Source organism: Varroa destructor, unplaced genomic scaffold (assembly GCF_002443255.2).
Source record: "Varroa destructor unplaced genomic scaffold, Vdes_3.0 BEIS01000003.1, whole genome shotgun sequence".
NCBI lineage: Eukaryota > Metazoa > Arthropoda > Arachnida > Mesostigmata > Varroidae > Varroa > Varroa destructor.
The window spans coordinates 34,483,508-34,510,593 of record NW_019211456.1 but is presented as its reverse complement, the minus strand read 5'-3'; the positions used below and the strand labels follow the sequence as shown (position 1 = coordinate 34,510,593).

Here is a 27,086-nt window from a genome sequence, read left to right as displayed (position 1 = left end):
GTACCGAGAAGAGCGGGCCTTTGGCCGCTTGTGGTCAAGGCACCCAATGAGTGGGGCGAAACACCCAGTCCACCGTCCCAGAGTTACGCTAAAAATTAGCTATACGGACTGTCGTCGCTATAAAATGCTACGTCTCAGTGCCCATCATATCTCATACTGATCGTACAATAAATGCTCTATTGATAAGTTACTTTTTCAAACGTGCCGAATAGCGTGTATTAATTTAAACAGTTCTACCACAGTAGATTGTACAGCGACTGGTTAGATAAATATAGCTTTGATTTATCAAGGTTTGTGCAAACATTTGTGTAAATAAACGTTTTGTTGAGGCAATAGAATATAAATTTAGCTGAAATTCTCGAGTGAGTAAAAAATCAATTTCATCGTCTTATGGATATTTGTGGGCAATCTAAGAAACGTAACTGCTGAGATTTCCGCACAGAGTACGCATGCTGATACAAATCATCGTCGTTGACTGATTGATCGTTGACCAGCAACATTATATTTTCAAGGTTTTAGCACAATATTTAACTACGCATGTGTGAGCGTCGAAGATCTACGAAGAAGAACATTATGATGTTTAGCTTCATTAGTCAACACTAACGGAAACGACTTCCATTAACTTCGAGGATATTAGAAGAGCACGCATTTGGAAAGATACGACCTTTTAATCTCACTCCAGAAGCGGACGCCTTTTTATTCACTTTTCATTTAAGATAAATACGAATAAAATTAACAAATATATTTAGGTGATGACGATGACTTTACGACGCTATTTCTGGACTCCATTTCATGATCTAACCTTTTATCAGCCTTAATTAACCATATATGAAAGCTTAGTGTCGGAAACATGACCGTGTCAGAAATCGATTTTTAACGTCACTCTCGTCCTTCCATTGGGCAGATTGGAACTGGCGAACCAGACGCTGGAAAGTTCCGAGGCCTTCACTGTAAAACCATACTCGTTTTTTTAACTAGTCGTTGCTCCTTTGTTTAATATACAATTGCAAACCATAGCCTAATTAGTTACGGCAACTATACGACCACATGGACTAGCTCGCAACAATATCCCCTAACTATACATATTTCGTTTAACAAAAGAAAATAGAGCCATTGATAAAAAGTTATACCAAGTGATATGTTTAGATAAGATCGAATCTTTGAGCGAAATTTATTACGTAAACGCAGACAAGCAACCGTTGCATTGCGGAAAGGTATCGTTTGCTGCTCCCCTAAGCGACAATCTGGTTTTGTATATGGTTAGAAATTGTACAGCAAAATCAAAAAAATAGTTACTGTAATAGGGCCTTTTGAAATGTTCAGAACGATGCCAGTAACTAGCACCAAAAAACAAAGATGGTCATTTGAACTTTTGTTGGATTTGTTTCGATCTGAATTAATTCATATGTCAAATAGTTTCGAAGTGTGATAAAAAGGTTAATTATACAAGGTCAGTAGGTTTATAGTCGAATCTGTACGACGTCCACATCAAATAGGCTATAATTAGGCCAACAACCTTGAGCGAATTTTCGGTCTAGGTCATCGAATTTTGCTCAGCCGGCTGTTTTTTTAAAAGTCAGGATCTTAAGTCAATATTCTCACTTATAATGATCTCACAAGATCTTAATTAAATTAACGGGGGAGTTCGCGACTGTTTTAGCCGATTTAACCATTCAGGATCCACCCAAAATTACATTTCATAACAACTGATAATATGAGTCTAAGATTTCTTGCTGAATACATGTTGGCCACTGCAGAATTTAGGAATAACAAACGCTGCTGGAAGTGCTATTTTGGGGCAGAATGTTGCTCATGACTGTGATTGTCGCTCTCTTCTGCAGATTGCACACCATCTTAAGTGTGCTGACCGAAGACAGATTGTCTCCTGATAAAATTATTCCCAAGCAAGCGTTCTTCTTTTCTTTTTGGGCTTGAGAGTGCATCGTAGTTAAATCTACCTGCTCACTCAGCTGATATCAGTAAATCACTGCAACTGACCTAAGCATTTGGTATTAGGAGTCCGGCACGTCCACTCACTCCATCATTAAAGCTGTCACTTTATATAGTGCAGTATGTACATTACTTCTAATAGCAATCAATAGACCTAGCGCTACTGAAAAAATGTATATTTAATGATTTTTTATAGAAAAACTAGTTTTAAATAAGCGTACACCATAAGCGTGTATCCTATGATTGCTAGTTAGTTGTTTACAATTTAAATACTATTGTCCGAAGACAGCAGCTGAACATAACAGTTATTTTTAATAATCATAATTTATTCGCAAGAACAGATTTTTATTCGTAGAAATTGTTACGCGGTACTATTCCAGTACAACTTACAAGGCTTGCCTGATACTACCGCCAAAGAGATTGCTTTAATGTTTGCTAGCAGCGCATCACTTTTGTGCATATGAATTATATTCATTATCGCATTTTGCATATAGGCCCGTCCATAAACGAGAAAAAAATTTGTGTCAGATCTCACCATCAGTTGAACGTCAAATTGGGTTTGCGGAACATTTACAAACGGCAATGTCGTCTGCTCATTCATCACGTTAATTGGGACAGCAACCGCAAGTCCATCCTGTCGACGTCCACGAGAAGCCCGTCATATTGACATCATTTTCACTGATCTTTAAAATCATCAGTGTTCTCATACTCTATTCTTACAAGAAGGTTAGGCGTGTTACAAACTCTTAAAGACTATAAGTTCTACCATCTTTGTCTTTTGGCGCCTGAAGCGTCCAGTGTCTATGCCATCTTGGTTCCTGTGTAATTTCAATACATCGTTGAAGTGTTTGCTGATACTGGCCGTCATTCTATTGTATCCTGCGGGACTAGAACCGGCAACTCCAGGAGTCCAGGTTCGTTGGAGTGCCGTCTACACCATCATGCTGGGGCATCCTGGACCAATTTTACCTACGGGAAATAAAGCAGGGGTGTAAGAAGGACTAATAATAAAAGGTGGATATACATTTATTGGATAAACGGATAAGCTTGCGGCGTATTTTTTAGTGGTTATTTTGACTCTCCTGTGGAGAAGTTGTAAATGGTTTAAAGGCTGTGCTTTTCACACACCTACAGTGCCGTGATAATCTGCTAATCTGAATCCAAGGGATGCTTACAGAGTTATGTTCGAAAAAATGTTGACAATCGAAACGAGAATGTTAGGTGTACAATTATTTTTGGGAAGGTAATAAGCTGGCGCAAATTATCAACGAAACATTCCACATGTTTGAGTATTCGGCAGTTATACGCAGCTAAGAAATGGTAGATTCCCTTTAGGAACGAAAAACTTGACTTCTAGAAGAAGTTACGACCGGAACTACCTGTTGTAACGATATCTGTTACCCTGATAATATTTGCAAATATAAATCCACAAAAATATCTTTCGGTAAATAGAGCCAGAAGCATTCTTAGTGACAAAACTTTTAACATCCGTCTGTATTCAAAAAGACTACATCGAACTATCGGGGTTTAGATGCCTCATGAGTTTAACTATCACTATTAGCAGCAGGATGGTCACTTTATGAAAACATCCTATGATTTCTGTATGATTGGAGGGGTGCAACCTGGAAGCATGACCAGTTAGGAGCAACTTCCACTTAAACGGATTTCATTAATAGATTGGCCATCCGTTAGCTCTTTTTCAACCGCAATTTTCATGCCTTAGGAAAAATACCGGACCTTGGCGGATATGCTTTATTGCACCCACAATCCAGTATGAACTTACCCCTATTCTTTTTGGGTGCCTATTCTTCCGTTTCTAGAGGGATAGTGTTGTGAAACTGCCGAAGGATTAAGTAAAGCAATCAATGCATCATCCAATAAGTTCTCCTAAGGAAATAATTGTCTTTCGTCAAGGATTTGTGAAAATCGGGGAAAACGCCTGAGTCCAAGTATTTTTAAAAGGTTTTTTAGTATTTGCTCCATTGTTGTCAGTGCTTTCAGTGTTTCAACTTCAACCGCATTTTTGTCCAAATTTAATTTAACTTAATCTTGCAGCAGCCGGTAACATCGGTGATTATTCAGGGTTTTATATTCTGTTAGATTTGTTCATTAATTATATTGCAGAATGCCCCCTTCGTTGATTTTTGAAGTTCCAGAGCATACTTCTGTGTCGGGCTTAGAGTACGCAATGATAACCTGCAGCGACACGCAGGTATGGTTGTTAGTTCGCTCTGTGCATTTGCAACGTGTCCTCAGTGCCCAGTGGTTTAGAAACTGAATAACGCCAATAACAGGTCAGGCTTGTCGCTGTTTTAAACAAAGAACCGCGTCAAACTTGCTACGGTTATGCACACTTAAATGAGTATCTATACTTTAAGCTAGAAAAATTGAAAAGTCTAACAGAATTGCCCAAGACTGATGCATTAAACTTGAGTATTGATTATTTACGTTCATTAGATGTCACCCTAATAAAACTTTATCAAAGGAAATCTCATTCACCTAACATTTAATTTTTGCGCAAGCGTCATACTATTACACAAAAGACAAAACAGCTGTATTAATATAGTCAATATTTTTACTCTCTTTATACACCGCAGTAATATTTATTTAGGCACACAGGCGTGGAAACTTTCAAAAACATTGTTTTATTTCAGAGATAAATGATTTCTGGGTCAAAAATATATGAATAAAGCGTTCGATTTTTCGGCAAAAGCCCGATCCATGATCGGACCCACGGTGTCATAGTCGCCCGCCTATTGCACGTACTGAATTTTGCAAGACTTATTTTGAAAGAGATAAGGTAGAATTTGGAAGATCGAAGATGATCTTGCTGGGATAGGGCCTACTCGTACTATATATGCACGCCCGCACTATCTGCATACATGCGCAAATCCTTCCTTTGTTCGAACAACTTTGCTAACACATTAATCATCGCTAAGTAGATTCAATATGCTACCTGGGACCAGGTACAACGTAACAAAGCTTGCTTGTTTTGCCAATATATTTTGAAATAAATAGACCATTACCATTTAGTGACAAGATTCCAGAGCACAGTTCGTTGCTTTATTTCTTTACTTATCGGCATTACTTTTAAGTCTTATTTAATATCTATTAATTCATAATTGTAATGAAATACCATTACAGGCCATTACTACTATCGATGGTGGTGTATCACACATATACTGTTTTTACGAAGTAATTAGCATTTGCGCACAAATTGAGATATTAGGCCGCGTAAAGCAGCAAAGAGACATTATCATCATCGTGGAAAGGAACGAGTCAAGAAGCAGCCGTTATGAGAATATTTATACTGCCAATGCTATCACTCGCTGCTATGAAAATACGTCCCATAAGTAGAATCTTTCTTATGTTATTCTGACGCTGAGTGGAGTTAGAATGCTTCTTAAACACTGATAATGTTGGAAGCGATAATGAAAAAAGTTATATATAAATATAGAGCGAGAACAATGTGTGAAATAAATAAGGCATGCGTTATTTATGATATTATCATGTGATTGGAGCTCCGGCGAGTTTGTTTACCATGCATGATTATTCATTCACAAAAAGAAAATCTTTTACGTTTAATGTGTTTGTTTTGTGCCTACCGCCGTACAAGACAATGCGTGCTCAAGGTTCCCACCGAACGTACCTAAGAATATATATAGTCTCTGAGTTGTTCTCACGTTAAAGAGAAATGACGTTTATGCGATAGCAGCGTCTCAACACGACAGCCTCTCGAGTTTATAGTCAATACCCGATTACTGCCGCTGGCTGGACGCACCATAATTGACAAGATGTAGCAGATATATAGTGTATTGTAAATATAGAAACGAACAGAAGGATGTCCGTGAAAGCATGTATTGACTTGCGAAGAAGACGAAGAAAACAACGCAAAATAATACACATAATGTCAAACTGAAACAGAAAACAAAAACCCAATAAAATTAAACACATGTGTACATGTATAGCATACGTGCATAATATGTATATGTATATCAGGCAAAACGATCCTCGAGAAGTCTTTGACAAAAATTCTTTCGGCTCTAGCTTAGCTTCAGCGGTTACCGACATCAACATGAATTTCTGTCCATGATCATTTTTATGCATCCTTTCGTTTTTCACACAATGCAATAATTTTTCTACCTAACAGAAACAGACAATCATATAATTATAATAATATGACCATAATAGCTACTATAGTACGCATGGTTAAGATTAACTGTCGGCTATTTACCTTCTACAGATATATATCACCTTCTCTATAAGATATATATCACCTATCGCCATTGTTCAGATGCGATGTCAGTTTGTTTTCCTATTATCAATAACGAATAAAGTTATGACACTTTAAAATAGTACTGCTGGTTGTAGCTTAGTTTCAGACAGATTCAGTTGATGAAGAGATTTTTACAGGGACGTGTCAGTTCTTCTGTAAGTTAACGATCACTTATGGATGACTATGATAGTTCCCGATAGATTAATGGAGTCAAATTGGAACAACATCGATCAAATTTACATTCACTCAGAATTGAATTTTCGTTCTTCTTAATTCTTGTCTTCCAACAGAAACAGAGTGCATTTCAACCACAAATTACATTGCGATATATATATCGCAATCCGAGTTAGAGGCCCGGGGTAGCACTCGTCACAATGATCGTTATCGTTCGGCTCGAATTTCCGACGTATCAAGGATGTACTGTGAAATACGCGTATATTCATAATTCTTCAGCGTCGTATTAACATGAAGAGGATAAACTCTATATCTGATCAATGCTTCTTTGAGCATATCGTGCTTGAATTTCTAGTACCATTGGTAATTACTAGTACCATGCTATTATTACATCACATGTCGTGGTCACACCGGAATGGGGAGCCATATTCTCAAACACACGGTGGTTGGTTCCTTGGAATAGACGGTGGCAATTTTCTGCTACTGCACTGTTTTTGTATCACCTCCATCTTTGCCATTTCACCGATTTATAGAATCTTCTTCAGCTCAGTGCTTGTTCTCTGCATGAGACTGACTCGTGTGTGTAAATATCATTTAGAATTTTGTTTTCCACTCGAAAATTGTACCGTTATTATCGGCCACAATAGTGATTTTTCCGTGCCCCATAGTCCGCTATCGTAGAAGCCACATTTCGGATGGGTTGCTTCTGTCACTTGAACCGTGTTCAGTTGTATATTGAGTGTACGCATTCCTTCATACTGAAGTCGGATCAACCATTGAAAGGTGCGGCCGCCATCGCGCAAGACTTGTTCTTTCTGCTAAATGTTGCTGCCATTATTTTTTTTAGGTATTGTTCTTCCTTCTTTTAGGAGTTTATAGAACATACGAGATCGCATAGCTGGAAAAATCGAATTATTGAGATCAGCCGCCTTCTTCGAGGCAAGTACTTTTTAACCTATCATCTTATCCATAAGAACATGTATTCCATGAAATGAGAAAATTGTCTGTTAGTAACGCTACGAAAGGGCCAACATATTGGGTAAATGGCGAAAGTACATGCAAAGAACTAGTAGAGACTGAAATGATAACATCGCGAATTTGCAAAACATGACTTAAAGAGTCGGCGAAATGACAAATGATCGTGATATTCACATCAAAGTCACACGTACAGAAAGTGGATTGGTAGAATTACCTTAAAAAGCGGCACTCTTTCGAATATAAGCGGGTGCAGTTATCAGTGCGCGACATAAGGGGACATTGGCTAACGGAGCCCAAACCTCTGAGGTGCATCTGTAGGCCTTACATGGGAACTGTCGTCGATAACGTGTCAAAGAAGCTGCGTTTACCCTCCGTGATAAGGTTGTGGATAGTGCCATTTATCATACTACCATCTACTCCTATGTTTTTCTGTACATTTGATGGTCTAGTGGTAGCGATTGTGTAAGCACTGCTTCATGAGTTTAACTAAACTAAACTAAACACGCATTATAACCACGTCTTGGTATTGTGAGGCCTATAATATATATATATATATATATATATATATACTCAGGGCCTATACTCGTACATACAGAATGTCGTTCTTTCTTTTCTCAGGTCCGCTCGCTAAATCAGCTCTTTGACTCGTTTATATATCCTCGTCAACAGGTGGTAGTTGAGCCCATCGGACAAAACTGACGATGTCCCTAACTGGAACATTGTGTGCCATTGCCTTCACGGCGAGGTTTCGATCTTCGGTGAGCAGAACCGCTTCACGGAAAAGTCGCAAGGGTGCCTCCGTTTCACCCGGTTGAAGGGAATGGCCTGCGCCTGATGTTTGACTACCTCCTACCAGCGACAAACCTCCATTCAATTCGCCACCACTCGCTGAAGATTTGCCCAAGCTGACGGCGCACGACAAAATCAAATCGTCATTTGTCACGCCCTAAAACAAAAATTATCTATTAGGTATAAGCACGAGGTTCAAAGAAATCGATGTTTGTCGCATAATAAAAGTTAGTACTAGTATGTACCTACTTAGTTACGATAAGGCTATGTACGTGGGTGTTATGCGTTCCACTAAAGTTGCATCATGTGACTTCGTGCGCTATAACGATTGGTTGGATACATATTCAGAAGTTTTCTTAATAATACCAATCAATCTGGACTGTTTTGAGCAATTTTGTTGCCAACAAAGATTTCAAGAACGTTTGGTATCGCAAAACCACTGGTTAATGTCAAGCTCTACAGAAAAACTACTAGTTAAAGTGCGCTTACTGAAGCTTGATTGAATCGTGGAATTGCCACGCCAGGTCTAACGGTAATCTTATACATTTATGTATTGCTGGACAGCTATCAACTTTAGAGATATATCACATCAACAGTGAAGCATACCAGAGCGGCTTTAAGTGGAGTTTATAGATGTATTATAATCACTTGTAATTTACATACAGCAAGATCATTGCCGACTTCCGTGCGAAATGAAATAGAGTCTATTAGGTTTCCTCTTGAAGTGATTGTCCGCAATTTCGGCTCTCTTCGAGTAAATCGGTTCTCCAGATAACCGAGAGCTTCACGAGCAAACGTTGTCACTCGAGCGGCATGTGCTGGAGTTTGATGCGTCCGAGCATTTGACATGCAACCGCGAGCCAGGCCGTCTAGCTCACTCACAACTGCAAAGCACGTACAACAGTATCATTACTATATGGATAACTCTCAAGATAAGACTTGATAGTTACTACAATGGATGATCTTTGATCATTATGGGAGAGAAACCTAATAATAATAATCAAGAACGTCCTTCCTATTGTTGCTCTCGCCAGGTACTTTAGAATAGACAAATGATCGAGAGCCTGCACCTAATCATACACTCTTTTCGTCCTAATGCTATGTACAACATCGAAATGTTTGACTTACCAATTATCGGAATATAGATAGAATACGTTTTACAAGCGACGAGAGCGCGGACCTTATCGAGATGATCCACAAGGCAGTTTGTGTCAGGGATTAGAAAGCGGGGTCGAATTTCCAGGATGGTTGTTCCTACTCGACTGCTATGCAACACCCGCTGTAGACCCACACGCGTGACAGATAGAATCAAACACATTTAGATTGGGAGGACATCATCAAGAATCCTACTCTGGTCTCAATTTTTATTTCGTATAGTTGTATCGAAGCAAAGTATTCACTTAAATTATTTTTTGTCAAGCCAGTGCTATCTACAGTTTCGTCTATAATGGACCTACGGTTAACACTGTTCCCATAATTTGTCTCACTTACCTCGATATAAGCTTGCACACGGTTGTGTCGTTTGACACGTTTTTGAAGGAGATGCTTTTTCCTTCGCAGTTTCTCCATCTCGCCACTTCCGCCGGCGACTCCAGCCTGTCCGAGTTGATCATCACCTTCAAGCGCGACGACAGCGTCGTCATCTGAAGGATCATCTGATCCCGTTTGCTGTTGAACACAATTTACAGATTAATGTTGTTATATTTATTAATACAGATTACCGTTTAGAACACTATCCGACTCACCGATTCGTATGCAGGCTCATCGTCTTCTTCGTCTAATCCAATGTCGTCTGCGCCTGCGATTAATTCTTCCGTTTGGCCTCCATCGTCCCCAGCTTCGGGCAACAGCGAGCCATACGCTGACCTTCTTACGTCAAAGTGCAGATAAGGCGAAGGTGTCAGCCCGCACAGATAGTCGCCGAAAAAGTGCAATCGGCTGATTCGGAGCGCGGTTCGAAGTGCTCCTATTTGGCTAGCTGGAACTGGTGCCGCGAAAAACGTATCCACCGGAGAACCTACCCATTCATACCAAAAATTTCGTTGACAATCGTCAATAAGATCATTCATCTGTATAACATCATTACAATCCGACATTATAATACATACATTAAGTTTTAAATTGCATCATTATAGGTTTATGGGCCACAATATTCGTGGCTTACCGAGAAGTGGTACGAAGCCTGCGAGCGCCGAATCTTCTGGAAGCAATACCTCCATCGACTGTGCGAGCGTTCGGCATGTTGTGAATTCTGGTGCCATTTGTCCGACATGCGCTGAATCTGCTCGCATTAACGCGGTAAGAAGTTCCGCTAAAGATGACCAAATATCCCCACATTTTGTGCTGTCATTGACATAAAATCGAAATTCATATGAAATTTGATGATCCGCAACCATCAGGGACGGTTTAGAATGTGTTTACTCTGCGTTAAACTAAAATGAACGTTTTTCATCATATAGTTCGCCTGCTACTTTTCAATGATTTGCAAATCGTACTTACTGTGTAGCGAATTCGCAAGGATTCGGTGGTGGACACCAAAGCATCTTAGTACCCGACATCCAGTCAGTCCAGACTTTTAAAACTGAAAGCAGCTCTTCCACGTCGGGCGGAAGTAACGGGTAGTTAATCCTGCGATAAGAACAATTATAGAAAGATCGAAAAGTTATGTCAATATCGAGGCAGAATATAGAAAAACCAAAGCTTCAAGCCTAATCTCACCCCTAATCGGTGTGTAAAACATGGTTGTCAAACCAACGTAAACTGAGTGAACTTCTTTCATTCTCCTCAAAACACGATATTGGTGGTAAACTCACTGCTCGTCTACGGGAAGATGCTCTTCATCTCTTTTAGCTGTCTCGTAACAACCGGGATCCTTAGAGGTCCGACAGCGAAGATGTTCTTCAATGCGTTCGGTGCAGAACTCCATTATATGAGCTACCAACGACATCGCCACTTGGACTGATAGCTCCTGCATTAGCGAACGTGCATTAGACGCCAGCGTAGCCGTATCTGGAAAGTTCACATTGAATGTTCGCGAAATATAAAGCAACACACGAATACTCATAGAAACAATAAACTGGCTGCGGGTTGTCGTTGTCTGGGCTGACATTTAATAAAAGTAACATATCGCTTATAGCTTTTATGCTTGACCATAGTCAAATTTCTCCATACAGTCCGTTATGATTTACCGTCTAACATACGCACGCATACTTTTAAGCGAATTGTTTGCAATGGAGAACATGCAGATGGCCAGCAATTGGAGGAATCGTGCACCGGCGCCGGGTGTCTGCGGTCTTCGCAATAGTGTACGCAGCTCAAGGAGCATCTGAGCTGCAGTTTCTCCGAAATGTTCCATTCCGATCTTCGAGAATAGCTTTCCGTGTACGTGAAGGAAAGACAGGGTGAACCGCTTTGTCAGCTGCAAATATCGTGCAAAAAGGAAACGCGCTTATTCCTAATTTGTATTCGAGATGTGGCTCAATAATCAACAATTCACGCACTTATTAGTGTTATAATCAAGTACTCGAAATAGTAATATTTCATTGTAAGTAATGACAAGATAAACGCCCTGAAAAGAAAATTGTTAAAAGCAAAACGGCTAATGTACTTACATCGAAATCAGATAGTGCATTGATTTCTTCAAGCAGCTCAAGCTTTTGTTCGAGCTCAGAATCACCGCGACGCTGCCAGCTGGATCCATCTGGCCTGATCCAAATTTCGCACCTGTATTAAATATGCCAGGCAACAACTGTATAAACAACGCTGTTCTAAAACTTATCCTACTAAGAACAGATATGCTATATGCATAACCGTTCGCGATTAAACGATTTACCCGTATACGAAGAAAGAGAATTCATTCCTTGTCACTTTCAAAGTGTAGAGTGGTAATATTCGTACCATCTCACGCAGATATCTAATGGTCTAGATCTAATGGTGTAGCCGCATCAATACGTAGACTGTCGAACTGTCATTATAAAACTATTACCTTAGCACATACCTAGCAAGTTCTGGAAGAGCCATGTGCGCCTTCGTTCTGGTATTATCCTGAAGACCTTTTTGGATTTTCCTCTGTCGATCGATTGCCTCGCAGCTCTTCCTCACTTCGTCGAAGAGGGTCGTTAGAGACTCCTTTGCAGAGAGGAAGGGATTGCTAGCGGCCAGACTGCGCATGTAATAGTAAACGGCGTCCAGTTTGCGCCGCTACTCGACAAATGCAATACATTCGATCGAAATGCACGAAAAGACGTTAACAGCGATTTTTTGGGGAGTTGCTATATAACTGCTCAAATACTACAAGCTTACAAAAATAAAATTATTGTCATTTACCGAATAGACAGCGAGTAATGCGAGCTGATTATAGGGTTTGCCGTTTTTAGGGGCAAGCTGCTGCGCTCTCAGATAAAAGTCTCTGGCTCGAGCAAAGTTCGCACTCTCCAATGCCTGCTCTCGGTATCGACACAGATCGCCCAGGCTAATCAGCATCTTTTGTGCTGAAACCAACAAGATCTAAAAGAACGTACAAACCCATTTAAGCTAAGGAATTGATTAAACGTATTGTTTGCACATAGGCTGAATACGCTAGATTCCAAGATACTGTTGCCATCGCTCCATTATTGTGATCAAGCATTGGAACACGCTAAATCCCGCCATATTAGCAACATGTTACATGTTGCATTAGACAGTTGACTATTCAAGGGAAAAAATGCCATCAGATATATAGTAGCATCTACCTTGACTGGCGTGCTATTGGGTGGACCGTGTTTACTGCCACGGGATCCGTTAGAATCTCCTGCGTAACTATCTCCTAGCGATGTGTGGGAACTTTGATCTAATCTAAATCCATGGAGTTCCTGCATCCCTTCAAGCAAACTCTCATAGAAAGTTAGACCCTCCTCCACAATCGCACAGATTTCGCCTCGGATCTCAATGCTCGCTCGTGAACCTCCGTGGTCCACACATTCACGACGGAGTCCCTCGATTACCTGATGGTACACCGACTGAAATCACACGAATAGCGCTTTAGTAACTTTCTTTTAATAATCAATTCTTTACACTCACACCTACTGTATATTCCTACATTTTTCACTATATCTAATGATTATTCCTCATCACCCATACACAATCACCGTCTGTATAATTAGCTTACAGATATGTTACCTTCCAAAGCATCTGTTCGACGTTCTTTTCGGTGGAATATCGAGGATCGTGCAGAATTATGTGCTCATAGCGTCGCTGGATTTTAGCCCGAAGTTCAGTTAGACGTTTCACCCCCCCACCGACCTTAACCGCATCAACTAAATTCGCAGCCAATTCTTTTTCTAGATCGGCTCCTTCCGCCAAGTTTTTCTCAGCAGCTCCTTTCAGATTCCTATAGGATAGCGCAAGAAACCAAACGTATTTTGTCGTTGGCTCGATATGAAAAAATTAGTAAATGAGTGGCCCTCATTTACTCATATCTAACAAATTCCAATATTTTTTAGTTGACTCCAAACTATACAATAGCTAATTCAAGTACATAGAGTAGGTCCAAGATTATAAGGATGTACAAACATTTTCTTATTATTAAGGCCGCTTGTTAGACTAGAGTAGATTTCAAAAAGAAGTCGAGATAAATCCCCTTGGTAGTTTAGTGCTAAGCTTAAATAGGCATAAATAGACTTCGTTTCGTGCCGGCAGGAGCCAGCCGTCCGTCCATCTGATGCAATGCCTAACGGCGAAACCGGACGTAAAATGTCAGTTTTTATGGTAGGTATATGCAACATGGAGCTCTCTTGCTCAACAACTCGTATAGAGAACTGGTCAGGGTATTCAGATACACTTGAATCTGCTTCTGCGGTCTGACCGATTACATACCAGTATCACGTGATCATAGTAGAACGAATTAGATTAATTGGATGATAAATTAAAAGAACGACGCTTCACGGTATATGAATTGATTAATAAGTCATCGAGTAATTGATTTGCTATACAGCGCTTAATATTTAGTACTTAGTAAAACGCTGCTTTAATGGTACATGTTTGATAAACTGCCTGTAGAAGTAAACTTTGCACCATGAGAAAGAAACTGACCACTGCAGTACATGGAATCGCCAGCTAGGTCCTGTTATGTACTGAATAAATACAGATCAGAGGAGTAAGTTATACACGTGGTTGGATTAAACGGAAAAAAATACTGCACGAAGGCACGGTAAACTTTAAGCTGTATATTTCTCTGCAGAGGCGACCGAAAGGTAGCATGGTGCGTTTGCATGAAGAGTAGACGCTAGATCTGTGGGTAAGTTTATAGTAGCTGATACAACTGAAGCCCTCTGCTTTTTGTCCACGAAGTGGGTGGCGACTGACAGCTTCCCTGTGCAATTGCATGATAATTCCATTTGGCATGACGACATGAAAACTAGTATGTTTACTAAATGGAGTGTGTTTCAACAGATTAAACCGATGAAGAGCATCCCATATCACATGTCTATGTAAATCTTTATGAAATACGTAATTTTATGGTACAAGCTCTACAAGGTTATGTGACAAAGATGGTTAATTTAAAACACATTACCGCCTCCTGATTAGAAGACAAGCGAGCCAAGCTGCTTACCTGTGAATGCCACCTCCTCGCTCCCTAGCGTCTTCCCTAACTTGTGGAACCGGCCGTACGCTCATCAATGGCTTGTTACTGCCGCCCCCTGCGCCTTTGATGTCCCTCTGCCGTTGGTCAATTTCTTTCGCATTTCGTTGTCCTCCCCCCGCGTCTTTGTAGTCCCTATCCTGGAAGTCCTTCATATCCCTACCGTGTTTTACAGAACCTCTACCGCCATCTCTGCTGTTGCTGCTATCGCAGTTTTTGTCCGAATCCCTGTCAAACCCCAGCCTCGAATCTTTTCCGTCGCCTCGTCTATTATCCCTGTGGCGGTCATCCCTCTGATTGGTTCCTCCCGAGCCACGTTTTTCCATCGCCGATGCTGGTGCAGCCGAATTCCTGGTCCAAATCTCTCTGGGCAGAGGGTCACGAGGCGGGTTCCTGCTACCCGCCATGTTACTGCCACTAATAAAAATATATACGAAAGGAGCATGCACCAATATACCAGTTACTATGAAAACTCCACGTAGCTTCACGTTGTATTGGGGACAGTTAAACCCAGTTTTGGGTGTCATTCGAACACACTTAATGCCCCATCAGATGCACGAAACATTGTCACGGAAAGGGCCCTCACCACCCCCCTATGCAATATGATGGTCTTATAATTCATGAGAAACATGAACAAAAAAACTAGCTATTTTTTTGTTCAAGTTGGAAGTTGGCTGCTACGAACGCCTCAAACAATCATGATATGATTAATGACTTAGCTTTTCTAAAGACCCCTTTTATGATGACCTTGAAAGTTCTCCAATTTCACAAGCCTCGTGGTGGTTTTACCTTGCGGAACTTCTCCAATTGGTGTTCAGGTTTCGGCCGCCACTGGCTCCATTGCTGTTGCCAGCATTGTTGTTGTGACCGGCCGCGTTGCTTTTGTTGCTACTGTGATTACTGATATTGTTGTTGTTGTTACGAATATGCCTGTCAACAGCTGGCATCGTTCTAGGCGATGTCGAAGCAGACGATGCCTGCGGCCTGTCTCCCTTGTCATTGCCGACATTGTCCTTTGCCTTTTGACTGTTTGCAGATAAGTGATCTCTTCGCCTCCAATTCTCCACTTCAACAGGTTTGGTGCGGCTAGTTTGTTGTTCCGAAGCCCGCTCTCGAGCTGCTATCTGCTGCTGATCCCGTTGCCTCTGGAGGAGTTGAACCTGTTCCTTTCGTTGGCGTTCACGGGCCTCTTTCTCTTCCCGCTTTTGACGCTGCATCTGCTCAATTAGCATCTGACGGTCCAGCTGCTGCTGCTGCAATCTCATCTCTTCTTCACGCTGCTTCAGGAAACGCGGCGGAAGTGTGTCGGCCTGGAAGCCTCCATAACGTTTCTGATCGCCGCTTTGGTGTGAGTTTCGACTTTCGGCTCGCTCCCGGTTCCAGTCTCGCTTATCTCCTCGATCTCGATTGAAGTCTGGACTTCGGCGAGAACTGGACGGCGAATCTCTTCTGCTGCCTCGATCGTAGCGACCACCTCCGGCGCTGCGCTCGCTCATTCTAAACATTACAATATTTAGAGCGTTTGATTGAATGTCAAAATGATTACATTGTATGGTAATACGTTTCGTAGCTTTGAGGAAACTATTATATTATTATTGTTTATTATTATTACATTAACATTATATGTTATATATTTACGTTATATTATTATAACACCGTCAGGACTTAACTTTAACATTAACCATACTTCCTACTATGCTGGGAATTTATTAATCGTCGAAATAAATCGAAACATTTCATCTGATTATCTGCTAGATTTCTAGATTTCTGGGTCATACGTCTAAACTCTAGAGAGTTTAGACGCATGACCCAGATGATGAGAGTTTAGAGAAGTCAGCTTCAAAACGTAGGAACCAGCTAGATGCCTCAATAAAACTAACGTTTGCCAACGCAAGAAATAGATAACAACATTCTAATGGAAAATGTGTTGGAGTCATGTTGGCATGGGTAGAGCGTTAATGATTAGATTTATGTACCCACCCAAGCTTTGGTAGGAAATAAAACGTTTTTGTATTCAAATCAAAGTAAAAATGACCCGATCAGCTCGAACCCTCATGTGACTTAACGCACAGCCTTTTTTAGCTTTTGATTCGTCTGTAATTATGGTCATAGACGATACCTTTAAAGGCACGTACAGAAACACTGGAGATCTTATAATATTACTTTAAGAATAATGGGAAAACTAATTAAGAGGTAATTGCTGTCGTTTCCTCTGCAGCTTACCTACGATCACGTCTTCCGCCACCGGGTTGATTGTAGCTTCTCCCACTGTACTGTGAAAAGCTGCTACTTGCGTCACTATCCAGACGTCGACGCCCTCCTATCCAACTGTCTGATGATTGTGCCATCTAGAAGATAACATCTCTTTAATAAGAGCTTGATTAATGAATCTTGATTTCTTAGGCTATATAGTCCGTTGCACCATTGTCCTAATTTTGCAGAGTTTACACAATCATTTCTATCTCTTGTAATCAGCTGAGACTAAGATAAGCATAATTTGATGGACCACTCACATCATACTGAGAAAATTGTGACTCTAATTCTTATATGTGGAAACTCATACAGACTGGAGCAACTAAGTTCATAAAAGTCATTGTCACTGACTTGTGTAGAATGTGGTCGGTCCACCTCGTAACTGGCTGCATTGCCCCTGCCCGCGAAGTCATCGTATCCACGGTGGACCATACTTGCTCGAGTGATCGGACTCATATTACGGCCATTACGATCACCACATTCGCGGTCCATCTGATAGACAGGCTGGATTTCTTCCTGGTGACTTTCGAGTTCTTCAAGCGGCGGGGGCGTTGGACATTCCGTCCAGTCAAGCCGGGCTACCGGACCGTTCTCTTGTTCGCCCGGGAGCTGCAGCGATATTAGCTCATTGTCATCTGTTAAGTAGCAACGTACGAACTAGGTTTAGACGATTACATGAAAATCGGAAGAATCGTCGACAATTATTGCAAATAACACAAACGTAACTTATTCACCTTACTGCTAAATGCTTAGAAGTTGCTTACCATCATCTTCAGGATCGACGAACTGCAGCGGGACTTGCTTCTCCCCTGTCGGATCCGCCGATGCATTAGCGTCACAGAGTGCAACTTCTAATTGATTCGACTGTTCTTGAGTTTTTTGGGTTCCCGTCTCTGTTTGTTTGGGTGCGCTTTCCTGTAGCTGTTCATGGCTTTCGCTGCCATTCGGCTTCTCTTGAATCTCCTGAGAAGCCACTTTACGATCGTCTTGAATGCTGAAGGACTCTTCTTCAGCACTAGCTGCAGTACTTAATGGTTTCTCGGTGGCAGCCGCTTCATCGTGACTAGGATCAGCGTCCTGCGGGTCCTCTTCTTCATCTTGATCTGGTGTATCGTCATCAAGAAGATCGTCAGGTCTTCGTCTCTCTAGAGGTCCCCGACCTCGCGACCGCCTCTCTCGACGGCTGTCTCGTCTGCGGCCTTTTCCGCCATCGGAACCATTCACATCATTTCCATTACTGCCAGTGCATGACTGCAATTAATTGCAACAAAAAGCATCCGATTAATAACAAGTCTTTCCAATCAGGTGGTGCCATAAAGAACTAAGCAATGTTCGTTTTTAATAAATGAACAGACCGGATGGCGAAATGGAATTTTAAGGGGTAACAAATAAAATACATTGGGTTCTCCGCTAGTCTTAGTAACAAGGTCAAACTTGCTCAGACTGATCTGACATCATCACAACAACAAATTTAAAGTTCGATTACTAATACTAAAATGCAGTTGAGATACCTTTTCCCCTTGGCGGCCAGTAGCGTTGTCACCCTGTGATCCGGACCTCCATGATCCTCCTGCTTTGTAGTCGTTTTTCTCACTAGATTCGTCCACCCACAGCTGTCGGCCAGAAACGTTACCCCTAGGAGGCACCACACCCTAAGGAAGTGCAAACATTGTAAAACCCTTAAAGTTTCAAATTGAGAAACAAATAATAAACCATATGTTTTCTTTTTTAATATATATCAGGCCGGTTAATAACTACTTGCAAGCAGTATGCCTTGTCATCAGTGTAAGTAATGATCTAATGGCAGCAGTGGACGTGTGGTGCGAGTAAATTCACGTGGCTCGGTTTTAGTACGGTATAGTCTAGTGATCGTAATCCAAGCGGACAACTGTGAAATTTCTAAACGGAAATTAAATGAATGCTTTCCAGAGCAAGTCGGCTCACCGAACGAATCGATCAAATAGAAGCGAGAAAAAAATATTGTGGTCATTGATCATTAAGATCAAACAGGTTCTAATATACGAACTAGAGGGTTACGATTACACAATACTCTTGATTCGTCTCTGCGAACGTTATCCCAGCGGCTTATTCGTTCTCGGATTGGGCGCCCGGTTTTATACACCGTAGGATTATGACGGCGGCTACGTCTGCCCAACCTGGCTCCACGAGTCACTGCATTAAACTGTGCTATCGCATGAGTAACCATTGAATACCAGGCCACGCTAGCTCGGTCTCTCCGCCGTGCGATTCATCGGGCCACACAATCTGTCCAAGTTCATCGACATGAAATCAGAAGGTGCGAAATCAGTATGGGCCGTACTATGCACCAGTGCTGAAAGAGCCCTGTATTAATCGGGTTTCTGGAACACATGAATTAACACCCACCAGTAACCTTTGACTGTCGCTGGAGGCGTCAAAGGCAGGAAAAAACCAACTAGAAGTATTCACCAGTTGGCATACAATGCCACCCTTGGGCAACTCTTATTGGGAAAATATCAAGTATTTGATGGAAAGAAAGGAAACGTGTATTTTAGTATGTGCCGAGTGGTTTTTACCCCGTCATGACCAAGAAGGGTTAATTGATATTTCCAAAGGCGTCAAAATGGGCAGTTGCGGCAATCGGGCTACCGAGGACCACGATTAAAGTACTGAGATGAATTCACAGGTTATTCTACATGACGCGCCTACTGCCAACCCAAAAGGTGCATGTAAAGCCTTAGTCAACTATCTTGGACAACGGCCAGTCTTGTGAAAGGTGGTAGCAAGTTCGGCCAATTTCAGGAGTGTGTAGGTACGGAGTCTCTTACAAGCTCCTCGGTCTGTGAAGTATACCACTTGGATTCTACATCGGCAATAGTCTACACGAGCCTTGACGGAAGCATTTGCTGAGGCTGTTATGCAACAATTTTGCGTGAAAAGACGACGCAGCTGCAGGTGGCGCAGCTGATCGATCCTACTGTGGAATCCGTGGCGAATTAAGTTGGCACAACTTGATCGCACCGCAAAGTACAACAGCTGTTAGGACGATGACGTGACCAAACGCTCGACCAGTTCGTGGGCTGGAGCGCCTGGCGGTTCTACATCAAAGCTGTGGGAATAATCTCATGCTTGACTTCGCCAGCTGAAGCTTGTTTTTAACACTGCAACGCCTTCGCCCTCGGCGCTTCAGCTCGGGGAGCCTGTCTTCCTGCGTTTTTAACGCCAGATGTTGAACAGGTTCTGAAGCTGTTATTTAAATTCGGAGTTGGATGAGGCGTCATAGCGAAAGTCACGCCGTCACCTATCGCGGACCACGATAACAACATGTTACCACCAACCTACAAGATTTAGAAAGATTGGGAGTGGGGCAACCTACAAGATTTAGAAAGATTGGGAGTGGGGCAAAGGTATCTCGCCTGGTAACCTGATCGAGTGAAAGGGACGAACAAAATACATATTACAGTAGTTGTATCGGCGGTGAGTATATAATATCCTTTAGCTGGCCGGCTAATAGCTAGTCGACAGCAATCAAACCTCATTATTGCTTCGATATCTATGCGTATATATACGTATGCACATACATATGTATACAGGGAAGCTATTTTACCATGCATTAGCGAGAACTTCAGAAAAAAATTTATTTCTAACAGGACGGAACAGCTGCATACTCCTATCGTCACAGTCTCCTAATGGGTCGGACGGTCTCATAGACCCGTTCTTCGGATCAAAAGATCTGTGAGAATACTTGAAGTCTACACCAAAAAAAAAACTGACGACATAGGAAGATCTGGAAGGTTGTGAGTTATAATCATTCGAACTATGGCATGCATTATGCTGCAACAATCACGAGATTTGACCGCTAGCGCTTAGCTATAATCAGCCGGCTGGAATGTATAATATGCTCACCGCCGACGGAACTAGAAATACTAATATATATATATATATATATATATATATATTACGCGTGGTATATTCATATATATATACCACGCGTCTCACGTTGTATTAGTTTTAAGCCCCAGCGATACACAATGTCCGAGCCAAATTTTCACCTGTTTCTGCCAGCTCAGCTCCTCATCTTGGCCTGGTCCACGTCCACTGTCGTCTTCTCTTCCAACACTGTTATTATTATTGTTATTCGGGTTTCGGCCACCTCCTGCTCTTCTGTTATCTTGCTGCTGACGATTTTGTCCATTCCGACCAGCAACGTTTCTTCCTCTCCAATTGGACGAGACCCTGCCGTTGCTGCTGTTTCCAGGACCTCCACTAGATGCAACAGACATTTGGGAACAGTTTGAGTCCCTGCGCGCCCTTTCAACACTCCTATCTCCACGGTCACCAGCTCCATCATTTCCGTTCCCAGTGCCGGCCGTAAGATCCTTTATAGACCCACGAAGTGTCCGCGAAGACTCATCATTGCCATTTGACCTCCATCGATCAGATGGGCTTACTCGCCGGTCGGATCTGACCATATTATTACGCAATAAACAACAGCAAAATAAAAAATAACGTTAGATATGTGCTGCATGATGATAGTAATACGAATATCTGAAATTCAAAAAAATAATGTATAATATTCAGTGTAATGGCGATAAGTGTCTGCTGAATGTCTGTTTCTAATGGCGCTTACTTCCAACGAGTTGACTCGTTTTGCTGCCCTCCTCCTCCTCCTCCTCCTCCTCCTCGATTGTTACTACTATCATTGCCTCCAGTACGATTATTGTGGTTATTGTTGGAGCTATTGTCGAGCTTCTCCGGCCGCCAAAGCTCACCTTGCCCACGTCCGCCACGACCACCCCTAAAAATTAACATATTTGAATAATTAGTCTCATGAGTGTGCTGTTATAATTTGTTTTCAGTTCACCGACGATAAAATCGTGATTTTCTATCAAGTTTTGTTAGCGCTAGATATTTCAACGATAGCCCTCGTATTTTTTGAAAACCAATGAGGAATGTGCGTGCAACTAATCATGCATTATACAACCACATTCATTTTGAAAATATTAACTTGACACGGCTATTTCTTGAAAACAAAAAGGATTCCTTCGTTTCAGTGACGTAACGTTAGATTTGAAAATCTTTTGAACCGTGTTAATAAATAATATTGAATTGTTATTGTTAATATCTATTTCTCAGTCGTTCTTTACACCTTTGCTACCTACTGCCTGTATAATAGCGCGTTTAGTATGCCTCGGAGGGCCATCTATTTGCCATCTATTAATCTATGAACTCTTATCGCGTGATTTATAGGTAGTTTCATATTCGTGCAGTCTGCAGTTACCTTCTCATGCTGGGAAATGGAGGTCCGCGCATACTCATCTCTTGAAGTTTCTGCTGCACTGCATCCATTGGATCGCCTCGATCTCCTGCAACAAGCCGTATATGCAATTATTAAAAGCTATATATATTGTCTAGGCTTCATATGTGTGTTACCAACACCAACAATAGAAATTTCAATGGAAAAACATTTTGAAACTTAACTGGAACTAAATGGAACTAAAGTAACAGCACAGAAAGCGCAACGACAGCAACAAAAGAATAACCATTTTTCTATCTCACCAAAACTAATCAGAACATCCTATTCTGTAGTTTTCGGCTCACTAGCTAGCAAAATATGGCGCCCCACTCATTAATATGTACGTATTCAAGAAGTTAGGGTATGCACATTACTCGCATCGTCCAGTAATGTAAAGATAATATTGCGGTATGCTCTTGACAAAGCGATTCTTAGCATTTGCATCGAAACTGGGCTAGACTTACTGTTCGTTACTCCATAAAATTTGCACGGACCTCGAACAGAGTGCCCGCGCCGGGTAGACAGGCTTGGCCTATCAAAGATCATAGTAATTTCGTTTCGAAAGGCTATTATCTCTTTGGACTGTACACACGATCCGGCAATCTGACGGCAGTCCTTTGCTTGATAATTCTCAAATCTACACACAGGAGGAGTTTTTCTTTAGCGATCGTTGAGTTACGTTGGTACGTCGCGTTGTATACGCGCTGCTATCTTGTTGCTTCTGTGTTGATACTTACATCCAGAAACATGTTTCGCCTTTAACAGATTGGTTAAGTGGCTCATCATTTGTACGAAAACTTAAGTCTGAGTTGTAATTATGGGTAGGTTTTTTTTTGACTCGGAGATTGACATACCCTGATTAGAGCCTGTTGACGGCGCCGGGGATCCCCGACTGCCTCCGCCCAATCCCTTACCAGGCTGGTAAAGTGCTCGGTCCTGTTTTGTATTACGGCGACGTCGGCCGGTCCCACCACTGGTCCCACCACCATCTGGTTCTGTGTGAAACATTCTTTTTGATAAATGTAGGCAACAATCTTCGTACGACTTGATAATAACAATCAAATTTCTAAAACAGCGGCCATCTTAGAACATACAGAGTTCAGACCGCGCACACCGCACCTGAAGCGCCTCAAGGAGTAACTCACACGAAATGGCGCAATCATTCGAATTTTATTACAACAGCAACACAGCGCAACGTCTTTGAGAATTCACCGACGCTGACCATATAAGTTGATTGAGTATGTATGTATGTGACAACAACGCTCGCGCTTGCCATTAAAACGGATAAACATTAAGTGTGAGCCGTGTGGTGCACATTATCAAAACGACTGATTATGGTATTGTAAGGCACCACTGATTTTTTTAATTTTATAAATCTTCATTTTCCTTGGAGTGGCTATGCCTGTTTTTCGCTAAGTGACCCTTATGGCAACTTGGTTGCGATGACTCTTATACGAGGTCTTTGCGAGGCGCATTAGATGAACATGATAAAATTCGGGTCGTCGACAAAGCACAGCACTCGAAAAATGTAATTACGTAGAAACGCTTGTATAGGTAAAGCTGCCTGAAGCCTTGTTAATCCTTACCTCTCCGACGATGCTTAATACTGCATTATAGCTTCCAATTGACCTAAAAGATGAAACATGTCTAGATGACTCTAGACCTACCTGATCAGTTTTGAATAAACAATGGAGCTAGTCTATCCATTCAATGTTACTTATTACAGCACGAGACGTGAATACACTGCTAATATGAATGTAATTCTAGTTAATAACACATAAGCTGATATGTACATGTACACAAAAACATTTGAAAAAGGCGATTACTTGTTGAGCTCACTTGAATTTGCTGCCGTTAAGACAGATACCGATAGTCTGCAAGTAAATTAATTAACTTAAATATTACTTATTAGCAGATGTCACAGAACAGTATTCTAAAACAAAATTCCTCGTTAACAACGGCTCTATAAAAATCGATAACAACATCGAACACTTCCCGTTGTCCAACGACTGTCTCATCTACTAGGCTTATCGTCCTTTAATTAACAATGTCCGTTAAGATAATTTGGTTTATCTTAGTTTACACGAACAAAATCTCACATTTGCGCTCTATGATATGTCCGTGCATCGACTTGAATCATGACGGTGTACGAACGCTACGTATCCATCTATATAGCTGGAATAGCCTAGGTATGCTAGTAGGAATACTGCGCGGATTGCATCATCGTTGTAGCTGGCATACGTTCAATGCGTTCCCTGATTTGTGACGCGTTCGCGTGAACAATAAATGCGACACAACACTAATTTTCTATCAAAACATTGTCGTTTTCGCGATAGAAACAAAGAAGTAGCAACGAAGTTCAATCGGTTCTAGCGATGAGAAGCAGTTAGAATGGAATACGTAGCAGTGACAAAACCCAGATTTTTAAAATGTATTTTGCATAGACACCAACAGTAACAAGATGCGACGAGATCCTCGATCAATTCAAACACCTAATACAGGATACTAATAGATATAATATAAGCTCAATCCTAATACGTCTTAAGGAATTCTTGTATTACTGTGTGCAATACACAAGATGGCGAATTACCAATCAAACGGTTGCAACTGAAATGTACATTCTCCCATTTTCCATCACGAGACAAAAACCACAAGTGGTTCATAAATAGACGCCGTGCACTGAACTATTCGTTTCGTTCTTGCGCTACGATTGTTCATGCAATCGTTGAATATATAAAAATCTATAGGAATATCGGATAAACGAAGGACTTGTCTGTCCAAGCAGAATGTGAAAAACACCCTCACCAAACTTACCCGTACTATCTCCCATGATGCTCATGTAAGTTCACAATTATGCCGGCCGCGATATTCCTCACATTAAAGTCAATTGTTGTTGATCGTCGTTCTGTGTGTATGGGGTTAGAAAGTAGAAGTCGTTATTACCCTACTATTGTTGTAGCTCTTAGTTACATTTACTGTTAAGGTCTTCTTTGACCATCAAAAAATAAAGAAAAATAGGCTCACGGTCTACATCGATTCACAGAAAGTGCTGCTGGTGTGGACGATATACTAACATCACTGCTAAATTTCACAGCTCCAGCTCCATGGATCATTACACCCTGCCTGTCGTCATCTGCGTAGTTAAGCTCCGCCGCACAACAGACAACCCAACAAGGCCTGCAAGCGCACTCATACACACAACACTAGCAGCAGCAGCAGCAGCAGCAGTAGCAGCAGCAGCAGTAGCAGGAATCCCAGATCAAAGAACGTTGACTGAGCAATACACAAAGAAATTTATACATACAAAGGTCTGCCTCTCTCTTTTTTGTTTTTAGATTTTAACACTTTTAGTCATTACTTTTATGAGAACAAGTCTTAAGTAACCTATTATTAAATATAGTATCAACGACTTACACCCTTTGGGAGCCTGATCAGAGTGGGTCTTGCTGAGCTTACTTTCTGCCTCTCTTATCCAACAGCACAGCAGCAGCAGTAGCGCAGACCGTTACAGTCGGTGCTGTGGAGGGCCGCCGAATATGATGCTGCCGCTGCTGCTGTATGATTTTCTCCAAAACCCTTGTTTCCCAGCAATGCTTGAGCGGTCACTTGGCTGCTGCGTAGGATACTCACAACGCTTATGAAAGATTGTTTTCACTAAATCATCAGTGTCGTTGGTGTACGAGTGGCGAATCGAAGTTAGAAATAAACTCCGTTGGTGTCACCCTTGTAAGCGGGACTTAATTTTAGACGCGTACATATGCCCCGATGCACGCGCAGAATCGTATGCATCTAATAGTCGATAGACGGGTAAAGACGTGCTGTGTAGTTATTTACATCTGACCTAGCGGCTGTCAGTGGGTTACTCTGGTTTAGGAGTAGGCAGAAATCATCATTTAAGTGCAACTGATGGATGTCGTGATCTATGATGGAAGAGGTGTTTGCGGCGCGAGAGGAGGCAGGGGTAGTACAATGCAACTAGATTTCGTTAAATGAGCCTCACGACTCAAAACCGAGTTAGTTGAATGCAAATTCTAAATCAGACGAGCTCAATAAATGAAAAACGAGAGAGCAGCAGAACTAATCTATATTTAGTATTATAATAAATAATAATAATATAGATATATAATATTTAGCCAAACTGGTAAATCTATAAGATGCGCGTTTAGTGCCTATAAATATACAGAAACACTTATAATGACTGCTCCCTGGGAGATTTGTTCCTTGCCCCACAATCGACATTTTATACTACATATATTAGTAAATAAAGAAAAAATACATACGGTTGTATATAACAGCATATATCTCGTATAAGGTTTCCTTTCCTACTCCATAAAATAGGATAATCGCTAGTAAAAACCCAATATTTCTTTAAACATACATGGTAGGACTGATAACTTACCGTGGTCGGTTATCTTTAGGCGTTTAACAGTACTTTTATTAAGAAAATAAGCTTTTTTTTCACTTGAACAAAGGCATTGCAAACTGACGTTATTATTTGAAAGCTAATTTCAATAAAAGTAATTGAGAGTGTCAAAAATTAGCTTGTTTTATTTATCTCATTCATCGTATGCATATGCATGCTTACGATATCTGCTTTTACTCTTTGAATTACTAGTATTATTATTATGCAATAGTTGTGCGTAATTATGGATTATCTCTTTATGGTATGAGAAACCATTGGACCAAAAGCGTCATTTATATATGTAAGAACAGCCAAATCTCTCATGTGCGTTGTAAACCAAATGAATACTTAGGCAATGTTTTCAAATTTT

General features: G+C 41.3%; 1 protein-coding gene across 15 annotated transcripts; it reads right to left on the bottom strand.

The window, feature by feature from the left end:
* Positions 1-679: 679 nt before the first annotated feature.
* Positions 680-26,174, bottom strand: Smg6 (Smg6 nonsense mediated mRNA decay factor). 15 transcript variants are annotated; one of them, XR_015323838.1, is made up of 29 exons: positions 25,729-25,934; positions 25,389-25,587; positions 25,129-25,219; positions 23,169-23,309; positions 22,300-22,384; positions 21,649-21,816; positions 21,071-21,482; positions 18,551-18,691; positions 17,804-18,290; positions 17,391-17,674; positions 17,010-17,134; positions 15,576-16,283; positions 14,757-15,203; positions 13,325-13,535; positions 12,898-13,164; positions 12,494-12,673; positions 12,165-12,367; positions 11,779-11,890; positions 11,372-11,585; positions 10,981-11,176; positions 10,667-10,795; positions 10,332-10,510; positions 9,913-10,184; positions 9,659-9,835; positions 9,296-9,446; positions 8,831-9,051; positions 7,972-8,324; positions 2,486-2,919; positions 680-948 (listed from the first exon to the last, which is right to left on the bottom strand). XR_015323838.1 is itself a non-coding variant. In XM_086983761.1 (27 exons), exons 3-27 carry the CDS (start codon positions 25,151-25,153, stop codon positions 8,028-8,030), a joined length of 5,832 nt encoding a protein of 1,943 aa, XP_086839887.1. In that variant the 5' UTR covers positions 25,154-25,219; positions 25,339-25,587; positions 25,729-25,934; the 3' UTR covers positions 4,979-8,027. The 15 variants fall into 15 exon arrangements, 12 of the variants coding, with proteins under 12 accessions (XP_086839887.1, XP_022656321.1, XP_022656322.1 ...); XR_015323837.1 differs by lacking the exon at positions 680-948 and having other exon boundaries at positions 2,275-2,919; XR_015323839.1 differs by lacking the exons at positions 680-948; positions 2,486-2,919 and adding an exon at positions 4,979-7,298.
* Positions 26,175-27,086: the final 912 nt, after the last annotated feature.